The 11112-nt window shown below is 34.8% G+C and overlaps 1 protein-coding gene across 1 annotated transcript; it reads left to right on the top strand.

Annotated features, from left to right (window-relative positions):
* Window positions 1-6877: 6877 nt before the first annotated feature.
* Window positions 6878-10606, top strand: LOC107866325 (protein LIFEGUARD 2). The gene is made up of 4 exons (XM_016712434.2): window positions 6878-7229; window positions 7591-7704; window positions 9982-10139; window positions 10232-10606. Exons 1-4 carry the CDS (start codon window positions 6971-6973, stop codon window positions 10436-10438), a joined length of 738 nt encoding a protein of 245 aa, XP_016567920.2. The 5' UTR covers window positions 6878-6970; the 3' UTR covers window positions 10439-10606.
* Window positions 10607-11112: the final 506 nt, after the last annotated feature.

The raw sequence follows: 11112 nt of genomic DNA on the forward strand, positions 1-11112 counted from the left end.
ATTCTTAAGATTATACCAACCAAGGTCTAACTATCTATCCATTTTGTTTATGTTGTAATCGTTTGTTTGTGTTCTTATAATTCAAATTTGTAACTTGTTGTTCTTGTTCCAATGTTGTTGTTCTTCATTTTGTTGTTGTTAACATAGTTTGTTGTTAGCTGTTTTTAGGTGATAAACACATCAATACATTGTTTTCTTGTTATTGTTTGTTGAATCCGAGTGTGGTCTTCAAAAGGGTCCTTGGATCTTTGATCTTGTGGACTGATTTTGAAGTGTGTTTGGTGTTGTCCTTGTAGTTTGGTATCATTTGGTATCAGAGTCATCTTTGATTTTGTTCTAAAAAGAACAATCTTAGGCTTGAGAGTTGAAAAAAAATATATAAAAAAAAGAGTTGAAAAACTGAAAGAAAAATTCCAGAAAAGGAGTAATCTGCCCGTTCTTGTTGTTCTTAGCTGAGAAGGTTGTTGTTCTTGTTGTTGTCTTGGCCGAGACATGTTTCTTTGTGACTAGATCTTGTAGTCTTTTATTGTTTAGAGTGTTTCTAGTGTTGGTTTCTTTCTCACCAACACTAAAAAGTGTCCAAATCTAAGCTTGAACTTGAACTTGTTGATATTGTTAATGTGAACAAAGTATGGCTGATTTGATGTTGTTGTCATTCTAATCCTTGACCGTGTTGAAGGCCTTGTTGTTGTGGAGTTGGGCGTTGGAATTTGTTGTTGTTCTTGGAAAATATTTTTGTTCTTGGTGTTGTTATTGTGTTCTTGTTGTTCTTCACCCTTTTCATCTTTTGTTAAAGCAAAAAGTGAACATTAGATCCACAAAAGGTGAAAGACCAAGTTGTAGTACTTGTTGGTGAAAAACTTGATCACATCACTCAAAAGACTTGACAACCACTTTTCACCTACTTTCCTTGATTTATGGACCTTGTTTCAAGGAGAAAGTACCAAGAAGGTCAAGTCTTGTTTTGAACTTAAAAATGAAGATCCAAGACCAAATTTCCCTCCATTAACCAAATCCACCATTTCCAAATTGTAGATTGGTGAAGACTTGAAATTGGATAAAATTTTGACAAAACCGAGCCCAATAGTGGACTGCCATATTACTAAATTACTATTCATAAAATATTTTGAGTTTAATTTTTAGATTTCTTAGTTTCATTTTACTGTTTCTTAGTTTCGTTTGTTGGTTTGAACACTAATTGATGACCTAGTAATCTCCTACTAGCTTGTTAGTTAGTTTTTATGCCCGTTTGTTCGTATTAGCGTTATTTGTGCTTTTCTTGTTTTTGAATCGTAGAATTTCTTGGTTCAAGTTCGGACATTATTTCCTTGAGTCTTCAAACAAAGAATTCATTCTGACCAAGGAGTAGACTCACCCCTCAACTCATCACGAACTACAAGCCGACTTGCAACACTTGTGAATCCAAGTGAAAATGATTAAGTGTGTGAGAGTGTGGTGAGGTTGTTTCGATTTAACTTGTGTTTTATTTTGTAGACTTGTTCTTTTCTTTTTTTTAGGTGCAATTACGATGGAAACTGCGGCTGCAAGTGCTATTTTGGCTAAAATTAAAGTCATTACCCTTTAATGGGAAATGATAAATGAAAGTTTGGATCATATGGGAATTCCAGGGGAGCAAGTGGGCTACCCGAACATACGTCAAGATGAAGACCGTAGCTCATGTTAGCTATGAGGTAAAAATGTTATCCCCTATACTAATATAAATATAGTTGCGATTTTACCTAGTGTAGGAGTGCATGAGTCTTCATTTGTGATACTCTTTATATTGTTAGGTCACATAAAGACCAAACTCTTGTTGTAGGTACACAAGCACTAGTTGATCCTTTAGATGACGAAATTGATTCTCCTCGTGAGAAAGATTTGTGTCCATCTGGTGCTAGCACTTACAACTTGACTAAAGTTCCATTAGCAAGTGACGAGAGTATTCACACACTATTTGTCCCTTATGAAGAACAAGGTAAGACTACGTTGGTATATGAATTGCCAACAACTAGTGAGGGTGAGCAAAATGAACAACCGGGCGTAGATGATCTTGATTTACTTGAATATTTAGAAAACCCGAGTTGTGTTTGTCTTTGTGAAGATGATTTTGATTATGGTCCTTTGGCTTCCCGTGATGGTTTGTACGTATGTGAGGACAACTCTTGTGAAAGAAAAGGTGATATGTGCTTAGTAATGCCATCTACTTCATCTTTATGTGTTTCTTATGTTGGGCATATTCCTAGTGGAAATTTTGAAACTAGTAGTAAGTGCATGCATAGGAACCTTTTATTTGAAGTTGACTTATGGAACACCTTTCTCAACCTTCTTTTAGTTCATGATATTTTCAATAGTGATAAATAGGGCTTGCTTAATTTTGAGGATGACACCCTAGGGAAAAGTGAGAGTGGCCGAGACTTAAGCCCTTGGTTACGTCTCCCATTCGATCCCGATAAATTCTTAGGGTATGAAGGATGGATAGTTATTGGTCGGTCCACTTGTTTGAGTGATATTGTTATATGTGTTAGGTGGACTTTACTTTTAATTAGGACACCACCCCTTGATGGTGATTCCTTTTACCAACTCCTTTGTAATTTTTTTTCTAAGTCCCTCGTGATTATAACAAAGGACGTGTGGTTATATCTCAAGTGTGTACCTCTTTGTCATGTTGATGTTGTTTATTGTACTAACTCTAACCCTTATGTCATGAGGATGTGGTGTTTATTTGTCTTCTTTTTGTTCTTGCAAGGTTTGGATTTGAGGTCAAATCCTTTTCAAGAAGGGAAGGATGATACAAGTCAAATGGCCACCTTAATTTTTGAAGACATAATTGGAGTTCATCATTTAAAAGCTCAAGACTTGGTCACCCCGAGGGCACAAGAATATACAAGGAAGACCCGTTTTGAGCACAAGCAAGGCCGTATGTGGAAGATTTCTTGGAGCATCGAAGACTTGAGGACTCACGGTTTTGGATAACACTTAATGGGTCATGATTTGTTCATCTTCATTAAAGGTATTTTGGTCACTTCATTGGGTACAAATGCACTCCATGGCCACCCCACCCTTTAAGGGCATTATTGTCATTTTGCCTTGTCTTGTAATAGAAAATAAATAGAACATTTTAGGTCTTTTTCTCATTAGTCGTTCATTGATGTAAGACTTGAAATATGAAACACCTTTAGTTGTAGGGCTTGGAATAGCCACCACACTGAAATGAGGGCAACAAGTGTGGATATCACTTGTGTTGCAATGTTGGCTTGAGACGTTGGTTTTTAGAGGAGGTAAAGTTCCTCTTGTGTCAACATAGGAGTTAGGTTAACTGTTGTGTGTAGTGTTAAGGGTACAAGATTACCATATTCTTGGATTCTTAAGATTATACTAACCAAGGTCTAACTATCTATCCATTTTGTTTATGTTGTAATCGTTTGTTTTTGTTCTTGTAATTCAAATCTGTGACTTGTTGTTCTTGTGTCATTGTTGTTGTTCTTCATCTTGTTGTTAACATAATTTGTTGTTAGCTGTTTTTAGTTGATAAAGACATCAATACATTGTGTTCTTGTTGTTGTTTGTTGAATCCGAGTGTGGTCTTCAAAAGGGTCCTCAAATCTTTAATCTTGTGGACTGATTTTGAAGTGTGTTTCATATTGTCCTTGTAGTTTGATATCACGGTCTCACCCCCCCGTGGGGACCCAGTGCGTGTAGCCACATGAATCAAAGAATAATCTCATATATATGCACGGGGGACTCGAACCTCCCAATCATATACTAAGGTGACTTAAGCACTCGATCATGTGATGATTTATGAGGGACTCGGATCTCCTTAATCATGTAATAATAATGAGGGGAAGTCAAACTTCCCTGATCACTTTGATCCCCGCATCGGTAAATGCGGTTTCTAGTATCGGTCACTCTGACCTCCACTTTTACGACTCAGCTACACAATACTTATTAGAGCCCAATTAAAACAAGTATCACACATTTCCGTTCATTGAACCATATTCCAAATTAAGGCATAAATTTTTGGTATCGTCGTACCAACTACACTTGCAAGGTAATAACAACATGCCAAAACAATTTCTATTAACTTAGGGAAAACAACTCCCATTGTTCATTAATACAGGTAGGGGAGCACCGACTTCCTTTGTTCATTAAATCAAACCATTTTGGTTCAACTACCTTTTTATATCATGCAATAGTTCAAGACTAGTTCAATTTTATAAATTTCCACATTCTTCATAATTAAAATCAATTTCACATTATGGGGTTGCGGTCATAACCACTTCAAAAGTCATAAATTTGGAAAAATCACAATCTCCTAGTTCATTCACTATACCCATGCACCCACAAGTACAAAACCATAATTAAAGCATGAAAATCATATATAAACTATGAGAAACATTATTTAATTCATAAACATTCAAAAACCCCAACCTTTGTTTCAAAACCATCATAAACGTCTTATGAGCAATACTTTAAAACACATGTTTTTAACAAATTAAAAATAAGGGAAGAGTAACATGCTTTAAACTCCAAGAAATTTGGAGAGAAATCGATCTTTGAGCCTTGGATGACCAACTTGATGAAACCCTAGCTTGACTTGCTTGAGGGAATTCAGAGAGCCTTTTGGAGTGTTTGAGAAGTTACTTGATTTGTTTCTAGGTGCTAATGATACCCTAAAGGGGTTATAAAATGTGATTTTTAATTTGGGTAAGAGGAGAAATATCCAAAATGCCATTCACTTAAATGCTGAAAAAGTGTCGCCCTTGACTATAGGTCAATTAGTGACTCGTAGTCACTCCCTATGACTCATCACCATGAGTCGTAACCAAGATAGTCTCTAGAACCCCTACACACTATTGACCCTATGACTCATAGGTACCACTCGTAATAAGACCTTATGATTTGTAGGGTCCAGTCGTAGTCAACACAGACCCAATTGGGTAAACACTGGACATCTTACGATCTGTACTCAATGACTCATAATAAGTCCTTACAGCTCATAATGAGCCACTCGTACTTAGAGCAGAACTTAGCCACTAAATATTTTATTTGGTTATGATTCCCTTCCAATGACTAGTTATGAGTCTTTACAACTCGTATCCCCAAGTCGTATCTAAGACAACAACTCATACACCATTTACTGGATATCTTACGATTAGGGTTACCTGACCCGTCAAGACACCCTACGACTCGTAAGGTGAGTCGTTGCCAGGGCAGAAAACTCAAAACTCAAAAAATTGTCAAGGACCAAAATCCTGGAGCATTACATTTAGTAAATTTCAGATTTACCATGACATGAATAGGTTTCAAATTTACTACTTTGAAAGTAAATTTCAAAAAAACTTTTCTCAATTATTTTGCCTCTTTTGAAGGTGAGTTGTGGTACCACCACAATCAAGTGCACGTTTGTATTGATAAGTTTTACTAAATATTATCACATTCATCCAATGGAATGGATCTATATTCCTGACAATCAAAATTTTCATTCCCCATAAATGAAATATAATTGTGTCTTAAGCCTATCAAATTTTGATAGCTTATAACCTCTTTCATGACACTACTACTTCAAGAGCAAATTGGCATACATATTATGTAGAGAATTTTTCTCTAACATATCTTATAATCATAATAAGCATGTGAAAATATGATGGCTTTTGATAAATATTATCATATTGTCCCTCCACGTGAACATTCGTACATTTAATCGCTTGTCTTCTTTCAGACATATTATGCACAACTATCATATCCATTTAAGAGAATGGAGCATAGTCAATGGGACATGTCTCGTGATTTTCAATCAAATACACATTATTTTGCCTTAGCCATCATGATATCATCAATATGGTGATATTCAAACTCAATGTATTATCTATCCATATAAAGGCATCTTAGGTTATAAATCAATGAAATTTGAACTCAATATCATATCATCGTGATGCAACGAGACTCTAACCCGATATCTTACCCTCTTATGCGATGAAATTTAAACCATCTTACTCAATCAATGATATAATAGGTCAAAGTATTATCCTTAAATAATATACATCCAAAATCAGTGGATATAGAATTTTCTTAACATTCCATACAAAAATCGTGAAATATTATTTAATATTGAAAAGTTTCAAGTAAGCATACTTTGAACATAAGAACTCAAAGTAGCGTTAGCTCCGTCAATCTCGATCACGGAGAGGCTATTGTCGCCTGAATTTAATTAGAAAATTAGAGACTCGTGCTTATAATGTGTTATGAAATATAAAATAAGAATAAGAAGAATAGAGAGACAAGGGAGAGTGATTATTATTTCTCTTGATGAGTGAATCACAATGAAGGAAAACCCTTTATTTATAGAAAAAACTAACCTTGAGTTTCTAACTTTTCCATAAATAGCATATGCTAATACATTTATAACACATAATACATTTTTATTGCATTCATAATACATTTTTAATACTCCCTCCGTTTAAAAAAAATGGCTTACTTTCTTTTTTAGTCTGTTTCAAAAAGAATGATCCCTTTTCTTTTTTGACAATACTTTAATTTTAACTTTCCATATGACATGTTTAGGACCACAAGATTAAAGGAAATTTTGGTACATTTGACACAACTTTAATTTTAATGCCACAAGATTCAAAAGTCTTTTTTATTTTCTTAAACTTTATGTCAAGTCAAAGTAGGTCATTCTTTTTTAAACGGAGGGAGTACATAATATTATTATTATAGATTATAAATATTTTTAAAATATAATATACCTAGGTTATAAATAAAAAAGTATATTTAAAAGCCATTAAATATTTTATAAAAATAGTGGAAAAGGTAAGTAATTATTTTCCTTTTCCTTATTACTTACATGCAAATGCTAATCGAGCCATGAGACGGAGACGGAGGATTTAGTAAACCTATATAAAGGGCAATTCTTTCTCTTACCCTACTTTGAGAACCCAAACCTGTGAGAGAAAATCGCTGTGGAAGTTCAATGGGAAAACTGTGGAACCAGCCTTACCGGAAAAGTGACGTGGAAGCCGGAACTGCGCCGTTGTATCCGTCGATGTTGGAAAGTCCTGAACTCCGGTGGTCTTTTATTCGAAAAGTTTACTCCATTATTACTATACAATTGCTTCTCACCGTTGCTGTTGCCTCCGTCGTCGTTACCGTTCATCCCATTTCTCACTTCTTTGTCACAACAAGAGCAGGCTTAGCAGTTTACATACTTCTTATCATTACTCCATTTATCAGTAAGTATAATTAGTTACTCTAATCGTTTCAATTTACGTAATTTTTCATACTTTGAATCGTCAAATATTGTAATGTGCATAGTACTTTTAAGAAGATTTCATGTCCAAATTCACTGTCAAATTTCTTATGAAGTATTGGTATCCTAAATACTATAGTAAAAGTACTGGTGTTGGTATCATAAATTTACTATCGTAAATCTTCGTAAAAGTACTATTATGTTTCAATTTACGTTATCATGAAGTATTGTAAATTTGAGTTGTTACACATAAATCAGGATAGAACGAGTAATATTCTAATAGTGGATGTATTAGGGATTTTTCTTCTTGAGTATAGTAATTGATTGTGTTGTTGTTGTTGCAGCGTTGTTCCCATTGTATTTCTATCACCAGAGACATCCGATTAACTACTTTCTTCTTGGATTGTTTACCGTTTCTCTTGCATTTACTGTCGGATTGACTTGCGCCTTCACCAGGGGTAAGCAAGCATCTTCAATTTGATTGTTTTCTGTTCTTTCCTTTACGATTTATGTGGCATTCAACTAAGTCTATATTTTGACCATAATATTTTCATATTTGTTCAATTATCAATCATGGTGACTGTTAGTAAATTTTTTGTTGTTTTCAAATATATATTAGTTTTGTTTAAAAAAATCTAAAGATTTTATGCTCGAATTTACCGTTAAAATTTAACTGTTTGATTCTTGAAAATACAAGTATTTGTTGTTTTTCTGCTTTGGGATTTGTGGACATTGCATGCGTTATATCTCAAGTGCAGATCTGTTTAGAAATATTCTTTTATTGTTGTCATGTGTTAATACGAAATCTCCTAAAGCATTATGGTGCTACTCTCACCTACCTATTTGAAGATTTCTTCATCAATTAGGGGTGTCAAAATTAATTTGTAAAACCAACATTAAGAAATTATATCCATGGGTTGAATCGAACTTCATAGATATTGCATATAGGATACTACAGGAATATATTTCTACACATAAATAGGGAGCGTAAGAATCGTCTAGTTGCTTGGGGGCGGGGATGGATCTAAAATTTGAAGGTTTAGGGTACCGCATTGCTGTGCATGTAGATGTCACTATCAGAAAATTGCTAACTTCCGAGACATCAAAATCTGGCTTGTTGATAAGGAATTTCTGATGGAAAATCTGTAAGAAACGTTATCTGAGCCAAAATTTGATGGATTCCTTTGGAAATTAGCTATTTTCGGCTAGCTTCGTCTATATTAAACATCCAAAACCCCCAAATAGTAAACATTTGGTTGATTTGATCAACTTTAATCTTTGATTTGATAATTCGGTTTTTCAGTTTATATAGACGAATTGGTCAATGATAACTTGGCGTAAAGCAAAAGTTTGATCCAACTTATGGATCAGACTGAAAGAACGCAAAAATGTTTTCACCAGTTGGGAGAAACTTCAAGCGTCTGCCACTGGCACCCTTGAGCTATTTGTCACTTCGGGTGGCACTTAACATATTTATAATATTTCTTAGCTATGTATATACACGAAGTCCCTAAATAGGAAGATCTGGAGAACGCGAATTAGGGCAGAAGGCTAAGGTCAGTTTGGGTTGCTAGTGTAGGGAATTACTTGGTGGGAGTATTATTCTTGTTATGATACCTTGTTTCATGCTTTATTACGAATCTGTTTATTTTTCTCTGTTTTCTATTACTTGTGGGTGTCGTATTTATGTTATGCCATGTTGTTCCATGCTTTACTATGTATTTGTGTAGTATTCTGTGTCTCGAGCCGGGGGTCTATCGGAAACAGCCTTTCTACTTCTTTAGAGATAGAGGTATGAACTGCGTACATCTTATCCTCCCCAGATCCCACTATGTGGGAATACACTGGGTTTGTTGTTGTTGTATAAACACGAAGTTTCAACTGTAGCCGGTGGGTGCCATGGCAACCCCACGAGCCTTGGTAAAATTCAGGCTTTCAATTAGATGTGACAAACAAATAGTTCGATCAAATTACAGTTTGAGCTTTTGGATTTACCGTCATGTGTTTAACTGGTTAAAATTTGTAGGTGAGACTGACAAAACTAGATATAGTTATGATTCATAACATAAGCTGCCTAATATTACTTCTTACCTCTCTACAAGCTGGTTTCATGAAGAATATGATATCATGACATGAACAGATGGTCTGAAATAATGTATATGATGATTGTCATGCAAGATGTTGCATCTGCAGAAAATAATCAAAATACTACTCGTGCTATCTTGCCTTCATTTTTCCCCTCAAATATAGATATTCCTTTTAGGTGGATCTTGGTGGCCTTTTTTGGTGAAGTTTAACAAATGACTTGTTTAATGAACCAAATTGATACTACTATAGGAAAACTGGGAGAAGTGAGATTGTTTTTTCTAATTAAGGTTATCCATAAAAGAATGTTATAGGTTAATTTCTAGATGATCAACCAAACTATTGACTTCTGATTGTAATCAATGGTGAATGAGCTGTATCCGCTCTTAATTCAAAAGGATAACTCATATCATTAAAATGTGTGCACTTATAATAGTACTTGATTACATAAACACTGTGCTCGATTTTAATGGATTTACAAAACTGAATTGGCATAGGTCCTTTTCAGATTTGAGGGGACAATTATCGTCACTTGTCAGTGCCAATGTATCCCTCTGTTGTGGCCCTGGAAAATGGAAAATGACACATTCTTGCAAACAGAACTTGAAAATTATACTGGTATCTAAATATTTCTACTGGTGTTTGTTCAGGCAAAGTAATTTTGGAGGCAGTCATACTGACAACGGCAGTGGTGATTAGTCTGACATTATACACCTTTTGGGCAGCTAAAAGAGGCCAAGATTTCAACTTCCTGGGACCTTTCTTGTTCAGTGCTCTTATTGTTCTTCTGTTGTTTGCCTTGATCCAGGTTTGTAAATTTATTATTTCTTACTTTGCACTTCATGTTTATCTTTATTACTCTTTAACTAATAATCCCATTTCTTTCCTTGTTTATGGCAGATCTTTTTCCCTTTGGGTAAGATCGTTGTGATGATCTATAGTGGTCTGGCGACGATCATATTCTGTGGATACATTATCTACGATACAGACAATCTAATCAAGCGCCATACATATGATGAGTACATCTGGGCTGCTGTATCCTTGTATCTTGATGTTATCAATTTGTTTCTTGTTCTGTTGAGCTTTCTGGATGCTGCTGACAGCTAAAAGAGAGGAAGAGCTATACTAAACATTCTATCTCGTCATTTACATGCTTATCATTGTAGTTTCTTTTCCGTAGTTTCGTTTTTTCCTCTTTTGTTATGGATGGTCTGCTTATTGATAATTGTATAGCACGTTTTCTTAGTTAGAAGAACTGCATCTACTTTTGCCAAAGATGACTGACATCCATTTGATTGGGTTCCTCTCTTCTATGAGTCTCTTTCTCATTTCTATTTGATCGGTTGAGTTTATATATGTTTTGTTGTTTGAATGGTTGGAAAAGGTCATACTCATACACGTCTATTGGTCAGGATCGAATTAATTAGTTCAATGCGGTTGGTTTTGGACCACGCCCAATGAACCTTGATTGCACGACTACGCTGATTGTCAAAGTTAAATAAGGGGAAGGGTGTAATACCTTCGAACTATGGTTGTATTTTCAAGTAAACATTTTTTCTTTTTGATTGTCCTATTACTCTTGTCACTATTTTTTATCAATAACTACTTTGACGCGAAATAACACATTATTAAGTGCTTAAGTAATATTTCCACTAAAAATAACTTAAGAGATCGTTTGGTGTAAGGTATTAAAACACATAGTCTCGAAATAAAATTTTTGGTGTCTTGTTTGGTTGCCAAGTTCGGGATAACTTATTTCGGAATTAACAAATAGTACCGAT

The sequence above is a fragment of the Capsicum annuum genome, chromosome 3, assembly GCF_002878395.1.
Source record: "Capsicum annuum cultivar UCD-10X-F1 chromosome 3, UCD10Xv1.1, whole genome shotgun sequence".
Classification (NCBI taxonomy): domain Eukaryota; kingdom Viridiplantae; phylum Streptophyta; class Magnoliopsida; order Solanales; family Solanaceae; genus Capsicum; species Capsicum annuum.

Coding starts and splice junctions, on each gene's coding strand:
- LOC107866325 (XM_016712434.2), top strand. CDS start 6,971: ATGGGAAAACTGTGGAACCAGCCTTACCGGAAAAGTGACGTGGAAGCC. Junction 7,705..9,981: donor GACTTGCGCCTTCACCAGGG/GTAAGCAAGCAT, acceptor GTGTTTGTTCAG/GCAAAGTAATTTTGGAGGCA. Junction 10,140..10,231: donor TGTTGTTTGCCTTGATCCAG/GTTTGTAAATTT, acceptor TGTTTATGGCAG/ATCTTTTTCCCTTTGGGTAA.